This window comes from Rhyacophila brunnea, unplaced genomic scaffold (genome assembly GCF_057557595.1).
Source record: "Rhyacophila brunnea isolate RB1 unplaced genomic scaffold, BYU_Rbru_1.0 scaffold_8, whole genome shotgun sequence".
In the NCBI taxonomy this organism is placed as follows: domain Eukaryota; kingdom Metazoa; phylum Arthropoda; class Insecta; order Trichoptera; family Rhyacophilidae; genus Rhyacophila; species Rhyacophila brunnea.
The window spans coordinates 24630156-24654027 of NW_028233350.1; the positions used below are offsets into that span (position 1 = coordinate 24630156).

Sequence of the window (23872 nt, forward strand, 5' to 3'; positions counted from 1 at the left end):
GAATATTTTGGTTGTTAAATAAAAAATAACGAATGTATCGTGTGTGGAGATGGGATCTATGACAGAAAGAGGAATGGAGCGCTGTAGACGATGACCGCCGATAAAAACAAAAAAACACTAACCATTCATTTTCTCAATTCAAAATGAGTAATGATGTTCATAATGAATGAATTACCTGTGACAGGATCTCGTTTAATGTTTATGCAATATCCGTCTTGTCCCTTCCAGAAAAATAAGCGGATATTGGAGAGCGTCGTATGAACGGTGTGTGTCAGCGATGAACTCCAGATTATTGTTTCTTCTTCGAATCACGATTTCTCGCGTCGATGTGCGGTCGCCAACCATGATTCCAGCAATGTTGTCAACAACAGGTGCATTGAATCAACGCACGTGCTCTCCAGCTGGTATTTTATCAGGATTGATGACAATAGCGTGATTGTCACTTTGCAATTCGTGCATGTGTGCTTTGAAGAATTTCAATAATTCATTGTGCTCATTTAATAGGGCGCCCAGTTCGCCGACGATGCGCCTGGCATTAGGCGAATTGAGGTTATTGTAGCCGCAACGTGCATCCACATGATTGATGTCCTCACCGCCCATGAAGTAGATTTGTAAAAAATTATGTGGTTCGTTTGGCATTGGCAGCAATGAGCCTACTTTGTGGTATACTTGGCCTTTGATTTTGAACGTAGAATGGAATTGTTGACCATTTGCCGCAGTATTGTGAACTATTTCTGTTGCTCCGAACGAAGTCATTTGAGCATGAATTGAATGTGCGAATGGACTTCAGGAACAGGTTTGAATCTGGAACCGTGCCGATAAGCAAGCCGTTCAATGGTTCTGGTGGTATCTCAATTTCTGGTAGTTGCACTTTTCCTGATGCGCAACACATCCCGGCTGACTATGTTTGAATTTGAGCGCATGACAATGTGGACATTCTTTGTCTATAGCACCAATCAGCACTTTCGGATGAGCGGAATATTCAATATCTGGCTCTTACTCGAATGCGAGACGAAGGAACGAAGCGGATGTAAATGCTCGATGTACTTGTTGGCGTTGTCAGTCATTTGCTCTGCGTGTGTTAACTACAAACCGGCGCGCTTGGCTCCGTTCCAATTGTCGTTGATTTCGTTCAGCTCGTGCCTCTTGTGATTGAGATGCACGCAATTGCGACATGCTCACACGCACGTTTTTGTTATCTTGTTGGATCTGTTCATCTGTTCTTTCTGCTCTACTATTTTGCATGTTTGTTGCTTTATTCGTTCGATGGCCCAAATGGCCCCCCTTGCGTCTTGCTAGCATTGTGCACTGTAATACACACACACAAAAATAGATAAATTAAAATAAATCGTACAAAATTTTGCACGCACTGCGTTGTGATATGCCAAATGAAATGTCAAAATGATGCGACGCTTCTCTTAAATTCTTTTCGGACATAGCGCCATCTGTCATTCAACAACATAAATAATTTCGTTCTGTTTGAAATACGAACGACGGTTAAATTTGTTCATACAAAAATAATATAATCGCGATTAAAAAATGGGAGGGTGGGGGTAGGAGGGTGAAAATTTGGGGTTATAAGTATTTTTTGATGCCAAATAATAAAAAAAATACAAAAAAAAAAATGTCAAAAAAATAAAAGAAATTTTTTTCTGGATAGAGATACCCTAATCACCTAGCGGTATGAAATATACTTGTTGATCTATTCTCATACCTAACAAATATACATAAAAAAATTCATAAAAATCGGTCGAGCCATTTCGGAGGAGTGCGACCACAAACATCGTGACACGAGATTTTTATATATATAGAGATATCACAAATTCATATCAGGTTGCAGAACCCTTCATCCCGTAGTGGTAGTGGATTATAATATCATCCGTTGTTATAATATTATTATGTCTTCCACATTTGTTTCATTCTTTGCAATGGCAACTTTGTCTACAGTAGATTCAAATTTGACATAAATTATGGCTATTATAATCTATGGAAACTATTGGTAGCTTCAAATCTCTATAGGTAATTATTCAATAGAAAATAGTGTGTGAATAGCTGTGAAGTATTAAAAAAAATCAAATCTGGAATATCAATTATTTTATCTATGGAATTAAACCTGTGAAGGCGCTGTGTCAGACGATATGTATGTAGTGAACTGTACCAAGATTATGGTTTTCTCACCGGAAAAAAATTAACTGCGCCAATGCGTACATACGATATTTGAATTAAAATAATCGATTCCATTTGTCAATAAAGGATTAGAAGGTCTTAAGCGACGAAAACGTCATTCTGTTGGATGTGAATAGTAATATGGCGAATCGAATACGGTATGTAAGAAAATGTAGGTTTTAAACATCACGTTTCTGTAAAATCATCGGATATTTTTCAAATGTGTCCAATTCGATCTGTAGACAATTTGGGGATGAGCAAATCGAAGTGAAAATATTAACAAAGTGTCCCTTAAAAAAGAAATTGGTGTTTTCCAAAATGTCTTAGGATAATATGTAATAGTATTAGATTGTTTGTATTCTTTTGAAAGATTGACAAACATTACACTGCAGTTTTGTCAACTAGTCAATAAAATGTCGATGTATCAACCTACTGTGTAATGTGTAATTACTTTACATGGAGAATATATATTTTCAAGCGGGTATAAATCCAACCTATATTAAAGGACCGTGACATGTGAAAATTGAATGAAACAAAAAGAAATACAAAAGATTATTTAATATAGTAACTTAATGATAGTCCATACTTAAGAAGCTCATAAAACTCAATATTGTGAGATAAAAGAATGTGATAAAAAAATAATTGTCAGGTTTAAAAAACTAAGATTTCAACATGTTATTAATTATTATGTATCTCATGATAAATGATCGGAAGGGTATTTTTAAATATGGTATAAATCAGGTTACATTATTTTATAACTAATATTGCTTATTCATTGTATCTTGTTGGCATCTTTACCACTTTTTGATGGTGAATGTCAAAACAATCTTCATAGTAAAGCAGAAGGTACCTACACAAGTCACAATCATAATGAAAACCTGACAATGCATTAAAAATATTTTAATGATAAACGACAAAAAAATCCATACCATTTCAATGAGATACATATCAATAAATTTTACCATTGAATTATAAATCATCCCAGAGGAATACTATCTACCGAAAACATATTATGCAGTCTATCTAATCAGGAATTTGATAATGAAATACAAAAATCACTAAACTTTCAGAGCCATTTATGTATAACGGATAACATATTATAATAGGGGGAAAAATTAGATAACACGTGCGTTATGCGATTCATATCTTTGGAATCTGACAGTAAATTCTGTTATATCATCATGGGCATATCTTGTTACACTGCTATAGAGAACACATTTAAAAAATGAAAATCTGTTTTTATTGACAATATGATAACATCCATTCTGAACACATCCACACTGAAAACGCAATAAAGATAATTTATTAAATTAAATTAGTATACCATGTGGCTGGCATATTAATAGTAGTAATAGATAGGTTATTTACACATATTGTGAACTTATTAAATTATATAAAAATAAATGAAAGCTTAATATAGGTTTTTATAATTTGATACACAGATCATTTGGAAAAATATCTAGATGAGATATATTATAGAGTATATGAGAACAAATTAAAGATTCTAAGCAGGCTCATACACACGAAGTTGACTCGACCGCAACTTTAACTATGTAATGTGATTGACATTCACAAAACATAATAATGTAATTTAATGCACAACTAAATTAGTAACGATGTGCCATGGGCTTTAGGCATGTGAATAAATATTTTAAACATGCAACTCATTAATGGCGGATGATTGTGACATCTTTCTTGTCCAAGAGATTTAAAAATACTCAATATTGTTATCAATTAATGAACCCAACAGTACTGGTTCTTCGTTTTGACATTTTGCTAGATGATAGTTAGCCTATGACAGTTGAGTTGATATTGAATAAATTGTGTCTGTGTGCAGGATTGGGAAAGCGATTTGGTTGGTTTTTGTGAGTTGAGATTAAGTTGATGTCGTTTCAATTTTCTGTGTGCAGGATCACCTTTGACATATTATAAAATTCGAAGTATACGCTATAAGGTGTTATAAGGAAAGCTATTATATTTTCACATAAATGCACATTTATTTTATTGACAGCCGAGTCTACCTAATCAATTTATTATTTATCTAAATTAAATCAATACATCTAATTTTATTTCAAAAACCAATAAGTCACATATGGACAAAATCTAACAAAGCTATGTACAATTTCACATATGTAAAAAATGTTTATAAACCTAATAAATTACAGAATTGTTTAGAGTGAATAAAATGTATTTAATAATTATAAATAATTTTCAAGTATAGGTGCGATGAAATTTTGGACTCGCTGGCAATCGGAGAGCGAAAGTCGACTGTGAACACGTCAATTTGTTTCGTGATGGCGACAAGGGTATTAATTCTTAAATCGTGTAAAGATGACTAAAAAACGTTACCCATTTACTTGAACAAGAAAACATGTCAATGAATATGTTATTATTGTTACTAATAGAACAATAACCAGAACATTAAATGGACGCATGTTGAATTTTTATGACATTATATTTCGTTCGGCTCGCGTCATTTGGACAATCCGCGCATCGCCTAATCACGATCTTTTTAGACCATGCCTCAACTGAGGTATAGCCTTAATATATTCATTGCAAAAAGGGGTTTATCAGTAAACAGGTATTTTGTTATAATTTGAAAATAAAATACGATGAATAAAAGAAACTAACGTTAAAACCACCAAGAAGGTTTGATACACAAAACCTCGTTTACTAGGTACTGACATTGAAATATTGAATTGTGAACCTATCGGTTTTTGTAATAAGACGTCTCGTATTATTATTCCTTACACCAGCATTTCCCAAACTTTTTGATCATGGCATATTTTTTTTCATCGAATTGATTATTGTTTTTGACATATTATAAAAAACTTGCTTGTTAATAAATTTACTAAAAATAAATAAAAATAACACAGTTTAAGAAAATAATTTTCGAGTAAGTTTAATAATGATGAGTCACATATTAAATAAAATATGAGACCTTTTAATAACCAAAAATTTCATTTAACCCAGTTCATAGCTGTTAGAGAACATGATTTCAGTTTTTTTTTGTTCTGAAGATTCAAAACCTAAGAATATTTGATTATCGATAATTTGAGATTGGTTTATTGTTTTTCTGAACAAAAATTATTTAGGGTATTTTGCGAGCAAATTTTTGTGAATATCATAAAAATAAAATATTTCTGTCAACAAGAATCAACTTTACTTATAATTTATCGAGAATTATCAAGTCAAGAAATCTCAATTACAATAACTACCTACCCATAGTGTAAACTAAATATTGTAATAGTGAATTATTGGATCGTTGAATTTATTGAATTCTTGAGGTTTTTTCTTCTTCTCCTGGGTTCTTGAGTTTCTCGAGCTTTTAGAGTTTTTCCCATCAGTGTTCCGAGCAAGTTTGGAAAATGCTGCTTTACATTATTTCTCCGAGGAAACTAATACATTAATCAACCAACTTCGCAATGTTTTGTTTACATAAATAGTATAAAATCATTTTTGGCAGATAATTTTTAGGCTGTCGTAACATACCGAGAAATAAAAAAGTGGTTTTTTAATAAATTTTATCACATTTTTTGCTTTGATACAAAGGCTTATTAACAACTCTTACTATTACCATCGTCGACGGGATGGTCATTGTCTTCGATATCTTTAGCGGGTGTTCCCGTATTGCCGGTTGACCCGTAAGTACTTCGAATGAAGACTTCAGTGTTGCTAGGAGAGATAATGTCATCAATATATGTAGGGCTGTTGATGGATGTATTGGCGCTAGAGTGTGACGGGCCAATGTCACCGCTGACAAGTCTGGAACTCTCATCATCCCCTCTCGCCAGATTATACATTGATTTTCCTCTGATTCTTCTACTTAATGAACTACCTGCAAACATACCATGGGAATGAGAATAAAGTGGTTTTACTAGTATGTACAAATATATTTATTAATTACTACAAGTAGATTCCTGATTATTCAGCATTCCGGATTATGTCAAAATGAAAAAAAAATGTGCAATATTGATTTTAAGAATGTTTCATAGCCAAAAGTGTATATTTATTTTTCATTGAAGCTTACAGGTCTGTAAACTGGGAAGTGTATCAACTTTTGGCAGACAAAAAATAAACTAACTATTTCTTATATTCAATGAATAGTTCATGAGATTTTAAGAATGTACCGTTCTAATTATACAAGAGACGCAAGTTCGATTCCAGCCGAGTGTCTTACTTTTTTCAAAAAGATTTTTTCTATTGGTTAAGTATAATATATTTTCTCAGAAGTGTTTTCAAAATTATCTATGTTCAAATATAAACAATGTAATCTTCAGATCGGTTGAAAATAAAACCAGCATTACCAGAAACTTGAGCTTAGGGTTCAAAGGGTTAATAACTTGTTTCTGACCGTTCCAAGTATCATTCTTTCTCCATTGTCTGATCCTCCTGCAATTCCGTTTGGGTTAGATAATCAGGACTCATAATATACTTTGACTTTCACTGGCTGGGTGAAAATAATGATATTTTGTGAGTTTGCAACGCAACCGTAATCTACTCCCATGTTTGAATTCAGTCATTAATTTGAGATGCAGTGATGCGCTACATGATCATGCTTTTGAAAGGCTTTATTGTAAGAAGAATTTTTTCACTATTTTTTTTTTGCCTAGAGTATGGATGTTGGAAGTTTTTATGGAACTTATCCATTTAAGATTGGGAAATCATGAAAAGTTATTAAACATAACTATGAAGTCGAATGTCACTTCTGGAAAATGTTACCGGTATTCCTTAATTTTCTAGTTTTATACATTAAAAAGAACCAGTTGGAATGATTGAAAAAGTAAAAAATTCTATTTACTACAAGTCAAATGTGGCAAACGCAAATGTAACAAACTGTCTCATCATTGATACTTACTAACGACACCCAAGTGCTCCGATATATCGTTTGTGACATCTGAGACATCGAGCATTGCGAGGAAAGCACCAAAACACGACGGCGTGTCTTCCATTGATATGACATAGGGTTTATATGAAAAGCTATAATGATGCGCAATTGCTGCTATGAACATTTCAATGCAGATAAGGAAATCCTGCAAAAAAAAAAGATAGATATATATTATATAATAAATAGTAACAGTAGACAGAATGTAAAAATATTCTACTATAACAGGCTGTTTTGATTTATATTATTAATTACAATATTTATGATTTTTAAAGCAAATTACTTAAACCTAATGGAAATTAAAAAACATGTGTAAATTGGATTATTTATGACCTTTAAATCTTGGCATTATGTTGTGTAATACAACTTACTAGTAGTTGGAATGCATGAGATGCCAACAAAAAGACATACATAAGTATCAACATTTTAATACCAATTTTATAATTAAAATTCTAGTGCATAGCATCACGCCATTCATAAACAAATAAATAAGTATAGATAATATACCTGCAACTCTGAAGAAATGGTTTTGATAGTTTCTTGGTCATTAGTATCAAATATAGATGATATTACTTTATAATATACTAAAACATTTATAATAAATCCTTGGCTGAAAAATAAGATTACAATATTTAAAAAAAATCATATTTTTAAGTCTTCAAAATGATAGAAACTAGGGTCATAAAAATATAATTAAGTATGTACTTTATTATATAACAATATACCACAAGCATGATTCAATTTAATTTATTATAAATTAATTATTATAACGTGTTTCCACGTCTCTCACGCGAATTATGTGAATGAATTGAAATGTTAAAATAATAAGTATATTACATATTTAAAGACAGTATTGATTCAGAATCCAAACAAGAATACTTACAAAAACGAAAAGAAAACCACAGCCTTGATACAAAGAAATTTGCCAATCGGTTGCATTGGTCTTAATTCCACTCTATTTGCTTTGTAAAAAAGAACTAAGCAGTACATAGCCACAAATTGTGAGAAGTTGTTCATTGCGACCATGTATGGAAATGCTACGTTTGCTTTGAAAGTTCCCTCTCCATATACTCCGCTTAATTCAAATATTACAGAGAGAATTGTTGTCAGCGGTCTCACAACTGTATACTGTAAAATACCATGTTTACACATGTGCACGAATTCCCTGAAAATAAAATGATCTATGGTAAACGCTACAAAGGTTAAAAAATAGCATAGAGAATAATTATAGACGTATTGTGAACAGGAAACCTATACTTAATTTTGCAATAAAAGACATTAAAGGAATGTAGTGACATCTCCATAGATTATAGAATTATTAATAAAATAGGCAATGTGAATGAATAAATAACTTTTTTTTGTTTTTGTTAGTTCATTAATAAAGTGTTTTCATACTTTAAATTGTTTTAAATTCCCAGTTGATCATGAAATTTTGCTTATTGCGAACATGTCTAAACTGTATACCCGTGATCAACGGGGGGGTTACTTGCACGCCGATGACGTCACAGATAATATTCCAGATTGTTCGGGTGAAAAGGAGAAGTTTATCGAGAAGCATTTTATTTAGGTTGCTTTAGTTTATACACATATTTATTTTTATAATTTAAACAGTAAAATATAATATTTTTATGTTCAGTAAATAATATTTGTAACAAAACTACTTTTTTGGGTGATCCCTGGCCTACTTCCCTCTAACAGGCATTCTTTACTACTGGATTATTGACACATACTGTGTAACTAAACATTTATTGACACCTTCGGAATTATTTTTAACAACAAAAAGTAATACGACGACGTGAGATCTACAATTAGAATATTGAAGTATGTTGTATAAAAATATGGCACTTTTTTCATTCAAAAATATGTAGGAGTTGAAGGATTATAAAAAAAAGTACCTGCCCATTTCCCACGGCGCTAGGCAACATAGTGGAAATATGTGATAGACTTGTGGTTTTGTCTCGAGAGATGCTTCCAAATCTGTATCTTGATTCAGGTAATTCAGTAGGTACTTCATGAAATTGTATATGACATAAGCTTCGTAGCACTCTCTGAGCGAGTCCATGTATATCGACTGCTCAGGGAACTGGAGTCCCAGCCATGCGTTAACAGCATAAATCGGCACCATCCACAAGATTCTTGAAAGGTACAGAAAGTTAGCAATAGTCAGGTAAATCTGCACTAGTGTCAATTTTATAGTGGGCAATAAGAGGTGACAGCAAACACACGCTAGTAAAATATTCAAATTATTTAAAAAAAATATAAACAGGTAAAAATATTGATCAATGTTCAAACGTCTATTACTGTGTTTACAGATTGCATAAATAATAATATAGATTTTACATCATTTTGAAATACCTCAGCAAACATACTTATTTGAAAATATTCTAGAGCAAAATGGGAACCTCACATCTTATCAATGTCCGGGTGAATGCTCTATCCCCTGAGCTGCTGGCCAGACTACGATTCATACGAAGTAAATTTCATATATGTGTCGCTGAGTTTCAAAACCTGCTATAACACTTTTTTGAAATAATTAAGATATATATATTGTTGGATTCGTTATTAAAATCTCTACATAAAAATTTTATTGCCTCTTTCAAAAGCCGCTATGATTAACTGTCATTTATGAAACAAAATCAATGGTCAATCAACATTCAAAAACCATTATAGTTCAAAAAGTTTTTGTTGATTTAGTTGAACATAATGAAAAAGTGTTATAGCGGTTTTGAAACTCACCGACACATATGCCTTATTGAGGTATTATTCTTCACCAAGTTAATGCACCTGACTTTGTAATTAGATTGAGGTACCAAATTAGTTACTACAACTAGGCTTATGATGTCTTTATACTTGGGAACAATTCTATTATTGCATAATTAAATAAACTATTTTTTTTATTCAACGAATAAGACACAAGATTTGTGAATGTAACATTCTATATATATTGAATATACATAATTTGAAAACATCTCATGCATATACACACTAGAAAAAATCATTTTCTAGAAAAAAATATGACATCCGACGGGACTTGAACCTGTTTCTGCTGAATTCACACCAGTATGCTTTTCCAATTAAGCTACGGGCATCCTAGGTAATTACGACGACTTTAACTAGTAGTTGTTACATGAAATGCTTATCGCATCGCGTTATAATGTTGGCTATCGGTTCTAGTATTACTAACCGTCGTCGCGGATTACTCCATTATTTAATTTATATAACGTTAAGTACGTTATACTTTACTACTTACTATTACTTGCTAATAATTTATAAACTATTTTTTTAATTCAACGAATAAGACACAAGATTTGAGAATGCTATATTCTTCTGAGGTATTTGAAAATTATACAGTATTTTCAATAAGACTTCAAAATTCTTAAATTTTGTGTCTATTCAATGTTGTATTGTATATAATAATAATAATTATGTAGTGATATAAATTATAGCTAGATACTCATAAATAACAGTCCGAATTCCACAAGATTTGTATAACAAAGAAATATTGCAAAAAATAAAGGAAAGATTCGATTAATAAAAATGTATTCTCAGCAATTTGTAAGTATGTTAACAAGAAATCAACTGACCCAGGGACCCTATTTGTTTTTATAGAAAAATTAATGCATTTCATTTATATTGATAATAATATTTTTATGTGTAATTAAAATACAGACAGTTTTATAATGTGGCTATATTGCTGTCTTTATACTTAACCTGCAATTTAAAAAGTTATATTTTGTTTGTATTATAAACGAGTAATTATAATAATTCAGCTCATCTCGTAAGCAACACAGAATATTTTGTACTATATGAGTCTCTACAGATAGTTAAATAATGAGTAAAAGAATAGAGAGTAAAAACTAATAGTAATCATTAGATACTTAGTAGTAATCAGTAGTAGATATCATGTAAAAACTTACCTCATTCAATTATGCTTAGAGTTGGGTTTCAGGAATTTCCCGACAGGAATTCTCGAGAAATTTTCGAGATTTTCCATCCCGAATCTCGAGAATTGAAATTTTTAACATTTCGGGAAATCCCGGATCTCGAGAATCTTTTCTCGGGATTTCTTTATTATCAAATATTAATTGAAAAAACGATTTTCTATATGAAAAAAGTGGACAGAAAACACAAAACATTCAAAGACTGATCGGGGCATTTAACACAATTAAGCCAATGTCGACTCAAAATGAGAGCAATTTTTGCAACATCATTGAATTTTGTGTCTCAAAAGCGTACGCGGTTGTCAGAGGCAGCGATTGACAGTCTGTGTTTTTTGAAATTCTATTTTAACAAGTAATGTTTTGAATTATTTTTGTTTTCCTACATCTATTTTGTTTGTCTTCTTACATAAATAAAAAAAAATCATATTTTTTCGAATTTGTCTGTTTTTACACTGAGTTAAGGATTTTTACAGTTTTTTTCTGGAAATCCCGAATCTCGAGATTGAGATTTTCTCGGGAAATACCGAACTCTAATTATGCTAGGCATTATTTTACGGTATGTGTCATAATGTATTATTTTAATTACATAAGTACATCGAGATTATTTTAGTGAAACTTGTTGATATGACAATATCATGATTTTTCATTTATCACAATGGCATGCAAGTGCACAGCGAGAGCATGTGATCATTTACTAACATTGATAATAAAATTGGAAAACATTTGGTTTATATGAATTATTATTTGTTATCAGAAAAAAATTAACAACTAGACGGTGAATTAGGAACTATTAGTATTCAATTTAATGAGCTGTACCCTGTCTTTTAATCTCAGATCAAGTTAAATAAACAGATAGAGTGGTTCTTTACAAAAATATTACGAAATAGTTTGTCAGGGAATTAACGCCAATTCCGAGATTAAGCATGTAGTATTCTAGTTCTGGTTCGATGGAGGATAGGTATTGCAGATGAAAGACGGTAATAGTTGTTCGTGATGATGGATGAGGCGAGAATTTATTTACTGCTTCAAATAACTCAAGGGCACAATCGATGCAATATAATAAATATAACGATAATTCAGTGCGATGTGTCTTTAACGGAAACTTGTACTGTAACTTCAATTGGTTTATTCTCCAGACTTTCTTTTAAGAACAAAAAAAGAGAATATTTTTAATTTAAAAGGGACACATTATGTACATAATTAAATATTCAAAATGGGATGATTCTGAACTATGTAATGTTTTATAATACAGTGAAACCCCGATTCTATGGATTTAAAGGGACCCCTAAAAAACGTTAAGTGTGGATATAAATTTAAAAAAAAAACTCGTTTTTCTCCTTTCGACGTCTTGAATTATTTTCAGTTTCTCGGCTAGAGTTCTAGTTTTATTCATGGGGGGCATTTTAGTTGCGACTTAGTGAAAAATTCATGATACTAGATGCGAGGCAAGCCTGAGCGCCGACTGACCTGTGCAAACAAAGCGACGCGACTGAAAGGTCTGTATGTATCATAAGCAATTCTACGAAAGCGAAATGAAAAATATTCAAAAAAACGGTCAATCAGGATAATATTTCAATGTGTGATTTACACAAAAACCTATCTACAAAAAGTCGATTTTTCAGGAGAGGCAAAACAAACTTTTTTTTGTTTCAAGAGGATTTTTATAAAACTAAGAATGATAGAAAGATGAAGTTTTCAACATCTTAAAGTAATTTCATTTCTTTTTTATATAAATTAAAAAAACAAAATGTAATTTTGATGATCTATATTGAAAAAATACTGTTTTAAAAAAGTCGACCCATTTACGTTTTTGTGTTACCAATAAATTTTCGCAATAATAATAATAATAATTTTTTTTGCAGTTTGTTACCTAATACAAAAATGTATCAACAAATTGGCAAGTTTTAATGAGTGGAGAAAATAAGTTTTTTCAAGATTAGACTTTTTAGCAAAACTGGTATGAATGTATGAAGTATGAATAATAAAGTTTTTTTTTATGCATCAGAATGATTTTTTTCCCTTTCCATACAGTGAAAAGTTTTTATAGATTCATCATACGTGATGTTCATTATTTAGAAAAAATGGGATATCATCCTATGTTTTTGAGTTAGGAGTTATTGTCTTTTTATTTTTATGTAGTATTTCTTGAGAAAAAAACTATGTAAAATGAAAAAGAAACAGTTTGACAGTTGAAAAACAAGGCGATACGTTTGTGTGTTTCCAGACTGTCAGAAAAATTCCATAAACACAAAAATGTATCAGCTGATATGTTTTTGTGTTAATTTTTTTCGTTTAAATTATGTGATAAGTTTTAGATTATTTCCTTATTCATAGTAATATAATATGGAGATACGTCTTTGTGTTACAGATAGAACCGATTATAGTGAACAATTCTGCATACTCAACTAAAAAAGGTTTTTTTTGTAGATACGTTTTTGTGTTAATCACACATCGATTTGTGACGGGACCATAAAATTTAGACGATAGATCGAGGAAAACGACAAATCGGGGAACGGTTAATGCAGGATTATTTAACATTGTTTTTATGGGTGTTTGGCGGGACTTTCAAAAATGAACGATCGGTGCGGGAAAACGATTTAAGCGAGAACGGTAGATCGGGGTTCCACTATATTATGGTAAATTAAGTATTATTAATTAAAAGTAAATTGGATAAATAACCTTCGTTATGCTGACGACACAGTGTTTACTGATTAAAGTAAATACCATAAGTACTACGTACAGATTTCGTATGAATATGCAAAAAAATCTTTTTATGGTTGTCAGTAAACAAAAAGTCGGAGATGTATGCCTGAACATTGGGTGCAGGACTGTAATTTGCCGGCTAGACGACAGCGACTTACCTGCGCGGTATAGTTTGTGCAAAAAATACGGGTGTTCGCAGGCCGCGCTTTTCAGTTTGCACGAGCTACAGTTTTACCGTCCATACACACGGGCTTTCCGATACAAACTGGTTTGCGCAGATAAGCTTGTGGTGAAGCATGACCGTTTAGCCGGCGCTTAAAGAGGGTGAAAAATGAATAAAACTTCAGTTCCTGACTACATGGACACTGGACACCATGCCATGAGATTAAGATCAGAATTGAAATGGAAAGAATCACTTTTGAAAAAATGAGACATCTCTTCTACAATCGAAACATAGATTTGGGCAAAAGATGTTATTACTTACAATGAATTATAAACAATCATGTCGGAGAAAGTATATAAATACATACTTGAAATTCAGTGAAAAAATTCGCTAATAAATTAAAGAATAATTTATCCATTTCAATGAAGTGAGAATGTTCAAGATATTGCATTGTTTTATAAGATGCAGTGTAGAGTCCAAGAAATTCATTATGAATATTGAGAGTTAAATACCTTATAATTGGCTTCTGCAAACTCGGCTTTGTGTAGTGCACCATGTGTTGAGTTATTTGCCAGATTGAAATAGGTATCGCCAATAAAACAAAGCCGCCGCCGACGAGAGATCCTTGGTCTCTCTTCTTGAAGCCATTGTGTATAGAGTTTACAATTAAAATTGGGACTACGATAACAATAACTAAAGCGTAAACGGTGACACAAAGCGGCCGTATCCAAGCCTTCCATTGGCGCAGAAATGATGAAAAACATTCACTACACATCTTCTACCTACATGACTTTTACTTCAATGTTTTTATCAAAATGTCAGAACTCAGAAGACGTCATTTGTGATTCATGTCATGAGTAAATACTTGTGGGGAATGTTTATCAGCTGTTATTATTTTGATGCGTCCACACCACACCACACTTTTCAATACGAATAAAGCTGCGCTCACGAAATATAAATCGATTAGCACCAGTGTAATATTTTTTAAAAATAGAAAAGCTTTATTCATAAATCAACCTTGTGTGTTTTACTCAAAACTGTGTAAATGGTTTTGTTGCTATTTTCTATAAAATATATAATCGATTTTAGACTGGCAGCACTGTTTAATCTGTCATTAGGGCTGCCAGAAGCCATATATTATTTCCCTAGTAATTATTATAGGTGGGAATTTATTGTTCCATTCATTAAATTTATTTTAACTAGGTATTCACTCTCAACTTTTTGAAAAATCAGATATTTGAGGTGACAGCAAGATGTGTGAAATAAAACAGTATGTAGGTAAAAATATAATTTATTGAATCCTATAAAAATATTTTGGTTCAATTGGAGGAAAGAAATTTCAGAGTAGAGCTTTTGATTTCTCGATAACTGTTCCTAATCTGATAAATGTGCCGCAGATGCCCTCATGAGTTTTTATAACTTTCTTTTTAGACCAAACCCAACTCAACTAACCTTAGTGTGTGATAATGATGCATCAAAATGTATGAAAGTTTTAAATTAACAAATTGGATCGAAAAGCATCTGCGCCGACAGAAAAAGGTACCTACCCAAGGCCTGAACAAAAACGATGCATGAGTGCGAGTGAGAAAGTATTCGGCACCCTTATAATCTCTGCGACATGCGCTAGAGTAAGATAAAAGGTCTACATATGTTTAGGTAGTTTCCAAAAGTATCGCTGACAAATTCTTCACGTAGCGTCGTAGCTCGTGTTGCTAAATTGCTATTTTTTGTGTTAAACATAAAGTCAGTGGTAAATATTTTTAGTTAATTAAGTAGGAAAGATGGTTTTGTGTGTTGTATTAAAATATGGTAGCCGTACTGATAAGCAAGAAGATGGTATTACGTTTCATAGGTAAGTTGATACATGTTCGTGATAATTTATTTGTATATTATTATATATTTTAATATCAGTGACCTAGTGTTTCTTTAAAATAACTTAAATTATGGATATCTTTACCTAATGGCTGCATTTTGACCGCTTAAAAATACTATATAACGTAAAAAAATAGGAAATTATATTTTAATTCTGAGCGTCTAGTGCGAGCACTACCGAAATGGTCTATGGTCTCGAAAATTTGTAGACGAATGCGTTCGCTCGCTCACAAACCAAACGCATGGCACGCAGCTTCATTTAGCAATGCAACGGGTGGCGTCTAGATGTATCTATAGTCTATGTACCTACCTATTTAATATAATTGTCTACATGGAATAAACTGTTTTTGCAAAAAAAAAATAATATAAAAGCTCATGCGGGCATCTGCGGCATAATTAAACCGCGTTGACACGATCCGAGTACAATCGTACGAGACAGCGTCATATTAATTACTCCTATCCGAGCTACTCGGACCGCATCCTACTCTTCTGAGCTAGCTCGGATAGGAGTAATTAGTAGGAAGTTGTCTCGTAGGAGTGCGCTCGGTTCGAGTGTACTCGGATCGTGTCAACGCGGCTTTACCGAAAATTTTAGTTCACTTGTTTTTAGAAACATCTGAAAGTACCTATTTCCGTCTTGATTTGAAAAATATCCTGTAATTTTCTTTTTCTCTATATTATTTTCTTATATAGCCATTGATTAATTAGGTATAGGCCATGTTTTTGTGTTTAATGTGTTATATTCAAAAGTTATGTACCTACCTATGTGAATTGGCATAATATTTTTCATACTCACGATATGAATTTCAGAAATAATGTACTTTAATAGTGTGATTCATATCACATAGTATTTGTAAGTATATCAGATTATTAAAGCTAATTTAAAAAATTCTCTAGAAATCGACATTATTACAAAATTACCCCTTGCCAATTTTTTCCATTTTTTAGATCTTCTGGAATTTATGTAACAAACATAATTCCCGATGGTTGATTGAAATCGACATTTATTATGCAAAAAAATGCAACGAGTTCAATAATAATAATTAGTTTGAAGAGCCACATGTCAAAAATCATAATGCAAATTCACAAATCATGCAAATATACATGTTTCATTGATAATGAGAAGGTATTCAATAATGCATCCTAAACTTCTCAAATTAAATGAGAAAGGCATCAATGCAAGACATTCATTTGATAGCTAACCTATATTGGAAACAGACAGCAAATAGTAAGATAGAAAACAAAATCAGTGGAGTTAAAAATTCGACACGGTGTACGACAGGGGTGTATATTACCACGTCTGCTTTTTAACCTTACAAGGTGAATCGGCAGGGAAAACCTATTAACAATAATATACAGTACGCCGAAGACGCATTGCTGAAAGATTTGCATCAATTCGTAGAAAGGGTCAATGAGATCAGCAATTCTTAGTTTAAAAATGAACCTCAAGAAAACAAAATTATTTTTAGTATCAAAATAGCGACACTAAACGCCAACATGAGTTTTGTTTTCAATAGTGAACCAATTGAATGTGCGACCCATTATAAATATTTAGGAACATGGGTCAATGAGAAAACGGACCAGTCTCAGGAAATAAAAACTAGAATTGAGACTGTAAGGAGAGCCTTTCTCAAAATGAGACGCCTCTTAGCAATCGAGACCTTAACCTAGGTCTGAGACTGTGTACGGTTTATTGTTATGTTCTCTTAATTCAAAGGTATGGAAGTATGGACGATAACCAATAGATATTACGGAGAGTTGAAGCTTTCGAGATGTGGCTGTATAGACACATCCTCAAAATTCCTTGGATTGACCGGGTGACAAATGTTTAAGTTCTCTATCGAATTGGAAAGGACCGAGAAGTTCTGCGTAGTATGAAAACCACAATACCTCGGCCACATTATGAGAGGACAAAAGTACAGCATTCCTCGACTTGTCATCCAAGGTAAGATCAATGGTAAACATCCTGTATCGTATACCGACTCTTAGTGAAAACAGTCACAAAAAATATTTAGGCTCCCTTATTTATTTCACATTGGTAACGGTTCAACTATTCATATTCTAAATGGGTTAAAAAATCAACAGTGCTAAATAAGTTTATTTTTTTTATTTTTGTAAAAAACATAATATCTTTTTAATCAATTATTATTATACTTAAACATTCATATTATGTTTCAATAATGAAGCTAAGAAAACACAATGGATATTGCTTTTTTAAGTTTGTTTGCTACTTCGTAATTGAATCGTCAAGACCGAACCTACTCTGAGGGCTTTTGTAGTTCAAGTAAATTCTGAAAACTATTTTTGATGTTTACAGCATTCATTCAAGTATTTTATGATATATTCTCATCTTTAGGCATGACATTGGACAATACAGATAACATCGCAACACCAGCAAGTGCGAATTCGTTGTATCGCAATGTATTTTTAATATCTTTTTTGTTCCACACTTATTTTGGCATGTACCACATGCCAGGAAAAGTTACGAGTGAAATCATACACATACAATCATATTATTTGACAGTTATTGACAAATTTTACATAGCATCCCTCGTAGATTTTTTTTTATAACGCAAAACCAAATTAATGATAATTATATCAGTTTATTGCAAAGAAATACATATAATTTTTATTTTATGTATGACGTTTATTTTGTGAGAAATTTTGTTAAGTTTATTAATAATGTAGTCTCGATAATGGTGTTATAACCGAAATAGCTATTATCAAAAAATACCTGTTGAATGTTTACATATTTAAAAACGTTGATCGCGAAATTACGCTTATCATGATATGTCCAAAATGTATCCATTGCGATCAACTGTAAAATGCTGTAATGTGTTTTGAAATACCTCATAGAGTTAAACATCAGTTTTACCCATTGATTGGATTTAGTATAAACTATTCATGTTATTCATTAGACTTATTAATGGTGGCTACATCATGGTTAGACTGAGATAAACCTGGTGGCGACCGACAGTTACTTCACACTGAGTTGATCATTTTTCAGATGTTTAGTTCCACTTTTGTGAAGATATTGAAATGATTTTGTAATTTATAACCTATTCACGATTTTTGACGATTCAATTATGAATTATTGATAGGAGATAAATTTTGAATTTGAAAAAAAAATGACTAAACATTTTTGAGAAAGGAGGTTAACTAATATGTACACAAATATTGACTAAAAACGTTAATTATTAAGAATTAATATTTATTTTGATCAGAGAACTTGTTTCTTTTTGCTTTTTAGTATATTAGATATGAAAAATTCCCCAGCTTTATATGATGATCGCACTAAAGGCCCGCTAGCTGTGTATAAAAATCCTAGTTTAGATCCCATTTCTTCCCAGTACTTGAATTTTTCTGGTGTCACATACTCCACCACTTTTAGATGGCGTTTAGTCGGTTGCATATATTGACCTAATGTTACACAGTCAACACCTACTGCTCTCAAATCTGTGAAAAATGTATCGGGTATAAATAATAATATAAGATATAATATAAGAATATTGATTGATTTTATAAAAGATATTTTGAACTCCAAATGCTACGAGTTTGGATATTTTATTGATATTTAAAAAAATATATTATATATATTTATTATATTATAAAAAATATATTTAGAACTGAACATAGATAAAACTTTTATACGAATTGAAAAGTAGTCTTTTAATAAAAAGGTCAATATATAACACGGTTCACCTTTCATGGTTTGCTCAACTTCTTCATCTGTTTCTCCCAGTCCAAGCATTATTGATGATTTAGTGATTAAATCTGGATTTATTTCTTTTGCTGTTTGCAATACTTTCATTGTCTGTTTGTATCTGGAAATAAATGAATAATTAGACAACTACCCAATAATGCATAACTATTAGATGCTAATTATTAACAGACATGCAAGTAAGCATTGGGTTAAAAAAGATTCTGATTACATATGTATGTGAAATTATAATTTAATTGTAACAATCCATGATTCTGAACAGAATACCGTCTTCATTACAATTATTTTGAATGGAGATTCTATACTCCATTTGAAGTAAATGGTTTTGGCACAAAATACATACCCCGCTCTCATATCTCGCACAAATGGAGTAAGATGTTCAACTGTTTCAATATTATGTGCAAAAACATCAAGTCCACTTAAAGCTATTCGCTTAATACATTCTTCATTGGCTCTGAAGTCTGGAACTAGACATTCTACGAGAATGGCATCATTTCTAAAAATGTGTTAACAAAGATAAGATTATCCATCCAAGATATTAAGTTGAAGTTTATATAAAATATTGATTTATATACTGAAGGTTTTCATCATACGTATTGTATGCACCTATATTATGTGTACCTACTTACTGTAATTTAATTTCTCTCACAGTTTCTGCAAAATGCTCAGAGCCACCGTCGGGCATATCTAAAAACCATAATGCATAATTATACCACGTTAAGCATTACATATTATATCAAAAACAAATGAATTATTACGAATGCCATGTCTGTTAAAGCTTCAACTTAAATATGAAAAAATATTCATTAATTTTTCATTGGCACAGTGCGATTTCGATATTCTGTGCAACATTATGGTGATCTGAGAAATTAAAAATCTCCTCTCATTTTTTAGAATACATTTCAATGCTCTATCCTACTGCTTACTGTAAATATACCACATAAGCGTGAAATTCAATAGTTTTGACAGTAAATATGACGTAGTTAGAGCTACGCTGAACGAGAGAAAACAATGCAATAGGCTTCATGTATGAGCAGTCGGAAATAATAATGGAAACAATAATTAATTTTACCCTATGTAATTCGTGCGCAGTAGAAGAAATTGCAATCTGCGCAATTTCAAGGATAAGTCACAAAGAAAAAACTTTAAAGCAAATTATCTCATTTTGGAAAAAAATATTGCTGAATTTAGAATTGCATGCCATCCAATGAAATTTGAAAGTTCAACGTCAAGATTAACTAATGATAATATTATTATCTTACCGTCTCGGTCTACTGATGTAAGTACTACATAATTTAGGCCCCATTCAGCAATAGCACGAGCTGTATTCTTTGGTTCATTCGGGTCAGGGGGAGGCGGCGCTCGTGCAGTCTTTACAGAACAAAACCTGCATCCCCTGGTGCAAGTATCACCCAATAACTGCATAAATTAATAAGGGTCCAAAAAATACATAATTAATACTAATTATAATAATGTTCAATGAGATGTAGGTGTAGATACTTAAAATTTTGTAATTTTCTTCCCGCTACAATAATATAGGTAATCAATGTAGTTTGTATCTGTAGAAGGTTTGGGCAGTATTAAAATATTTACTTGTTTGCAATAGTAATGACATTGAGAATTTGTTTGTAAGATAAGAGGGCAAAAGTCTTTTTCTTTATCAGAATGTAAATACTTATTTCTCAATGGAGTATAAAATTTAATGAATAAAATAAAGTTTAATATCAATTACAGTCGAACTTGGATTTGGATTACGAGGAAAATGGGACCGACTGAATTTGCTCGTTATATCAGAGAATAGGTATTTTTAAATGAGCGGTCACATAACAAAAAAAGTAGAAAATAAAAATTCTCGAAACAAGCATGGCCTTCATAAACTACAAAAGGAGTTGTTTATTGTAATGAAAGCTGGTAGGTACCTATGGACTTCACAAACCTTGGATGTTTTACTTATTTCAACCATATGCGTGGATACTTTTCCATTATTGTCGGCGAAAACAACAATTTGGTAGGTAGGTACTTATAAACTTAACTAGTGTCATAAACGTAATCCGTCCCCGGCGACATCCTGTCCGATCGGATTTTATTGCTTAGGGTCGAAATGCTTTTAAACGATCGACACATTAACAGTATTTTAGTTTGGTATATCCGATAAGTTGCTCGTTATAACAGTGAATAAATGTATGGAGAAAATCATAAACCAAAATGTCAACGAATGTTTCCTCATTACATCCGAGATCTCGCTATGTCCGAGATCGTAATAATCGAGTTCGACTGTAATACATTTCATATTAAACAAATAAAAATATACAAGGAACAGTGGAAGCAATAAAAATGACATTATTTAAAATGGTTGCTTTATTATTATTATTCGATCATGTCCGATCCTAATAAGGTCATATGGGTCTCCCACAGAGTGGAGGTTTGTATTAAGGCTATACCTCAGCTGAGGCATGGTCTAAAAAGATAGTGACTAGGCGATGCGCGGATTGCGGGTCGCGGGTGCAAATGACGCAAACTGAATGAAATATAATTTGTCATAAAAGTTCAACATGCGTCCTTTTTATGTTATGTTTATTATTATATTCGTAATAATAATAGTATATTCATTAACATGTTTTCTTTTTCAAGCACATGCGGAAAGTTTTTTTAGTCATCTTTACACGATTTAAGAATATATTCATCCGACTCCATCACAAAAGAAATTGACGTGTGAACAGGTCGACTATCCCTCTCCGAATGGCAACGCGGTCAAAATTTCATTCCACATAGTGTTGAAAATTATTTGCCGTTTCACTTATGTACGCTCTTAACAGATTTTTGTTTTTACAAGAAATGGATGTCAGCCACTTGCTCAACCTATTAGGTCCAAATTGAAAAACAAGCTTAGTAGAAAGTTAATAAAGGTGTTCAAGATCAAATGCTGAAGTACTAAAGTGTGACTTCTATATCAAGTTTTCTACGACACCACTGTCATTTCAGGAACTAAATCCTTCCCCCCGCATTTACTTTCTCGCTACTACAATCTCCGCACCCATATTTCAGTGTGCGCTCGAAATTGTGTGGATTTTTTTAAACATTAAGATGCCTAAACCTTTGCGGAAGCAGACGAACAGCATTATTTTGAACTTAGAGAGGAGGAGAAACAATTTTTAAGCTGGAAAATAAATGTTTTAATTCCTCCCAATAGTAACAGAGAAAGAGTATCTGCTATGACAAGTCAACATGTAAAGAGCATGTGACGTATCAGTGTTAGTGCATGCAGCGCTGTGATATAGAATACATGATACAGAAGTTGGAATTTGTAATTGACCAATGTAAATAAAAAACAGAAAATACTTACATATAAATGAAATTAACTAACATCAGTAAGTAAGTGAAACTGTTCCGGCACTAGGTAAGTACTGGTTTAAATTATATAACTTAACCTTAAATATGATGGTAAATTTAATAATACTTTTTAGTGTAGCATTGCACATTCAATCAAGTAAATTTTAGAGGATTTTCAACATTGTGATGTTGCAAATATTTTAATTACTAAAATTACCATAATGGTTGCCGTTGCTGTTCCATGTTTTCCTCCACCCCAACATTCTCCAATATTGGGACATCTAGCCTCCTCGCACACAGTATTCAGTTTCAAGGTACGCAGCTGTTCTTTTAATTTACTGAAATTTGACCCTTTAATAGAAATTATTTATAACATTACAATCAACAGAATACAGAGGAATATATTATACAAGGAAAAAATATTTTGATTGGGAAGATTATCATACCTGTAGGTATAGTCGTCTTCAACCAAGGAGGAAGCCTTAACCTCTCATTTTCACCCTTTTCTCTTTTCAGTTTACCACCATATTCCTTCCAATCTTTCGGAGGGTCTTCGGAAAGAAAATCTTTAAAGTCAGGTCCATTTTCAAGTTTTGTGTGTAATTGTGTTGAGGTTATTTTTAAAGCATGACTTGAACGAGAGTCCTAGGGGAAAAAACATACTTGTACCATTACTGATGTCATAATCAAATGAAAATATATTCCAAAATATGTATTTACGATTCAAATATATGAACATACAATAGCTTTGAGGTAGCCAACATTTCGAACACATCTACGGAACATGTCAAACACAATTAGTATTGAAAACAAATCAAATATCGAAACGTAATTTAAACCCACTATACATAATGTCACTGCAAGAGCAAGTAGAAAAATGTGACAGATACGTCAACGTAGGGTTGCAAGTTGCAAGAGCACAGAAATTTCACTTAATGCCAGCTATTTTATAGATATTTTCCCAATTCATTAAATAATTTAAAGGTATTTTCACGTAAATACTTCTAATGTTCTTGAATTAATTATTATTCGAATTTGACTTTGAAGTCCTTGAGATAGGGTTTGCTCTTTCTTCTTCGCGTGAGGATATA

General features: G+C 32.0%; 2 protein-coding genes across 2 annotated transcripts; both read right to left on the reverse strand.

Moving 5' to 3' along the window:
* Positions 1-4010: 4010 nt before the first annotated feature.
* LOC147064076 (transmembrane protein 184C) lies at positions 4011-14895 on the reverse strand. Its single transcript, XM_085958577.1, has 6 exons — positions 14371-14895; positions 8947-9186; positions 7935-8216; positions 7559-7661; positions 7025-7199; positions 4011-6004 (listed from the first exon to the last, which is right to left on the reverse strand). The coding sequence occupies exons 1-6, from the start codon at positions 14631-14633 to the stop codon at positions 5724-5726; spliced, it is 1344 nt and encodes a 447-aa protein (XP_085814703.1). The 5' UTR covers positions 14634-14895; the 3' UTR covers positions 4011-5723.
* Positions 14896-16677: 1782 nt separating this feature from the next.
* On the reverse strand, positions 16678-23662 carry Las (lipoyl synthase, mitochondrial). The gene is made up of 8 exons (XM_085958578.1): positions 23523-23662; positions 23228-23426; positions 22999-23132; positions 20714-20870; positions 20081-20138; positions 19795-19947; positions 19433-19554; positions 16678-19186 (listed from the first exon to the last, which is right to left on the reverse strand). The coding sequence occupies exons 1-8, from the start codon at positions 23565-23567 to the stop codon at positions 18951-18953; spliced, it is 1104 nt and encodes a 367-aa protein (XP_085814704.1). The 5' UTR covers positions 23568-23662; the 3' UTR covers positions 16678-18950.
* Positions 23663-23872: the final 210 nt, after the last annotated feature.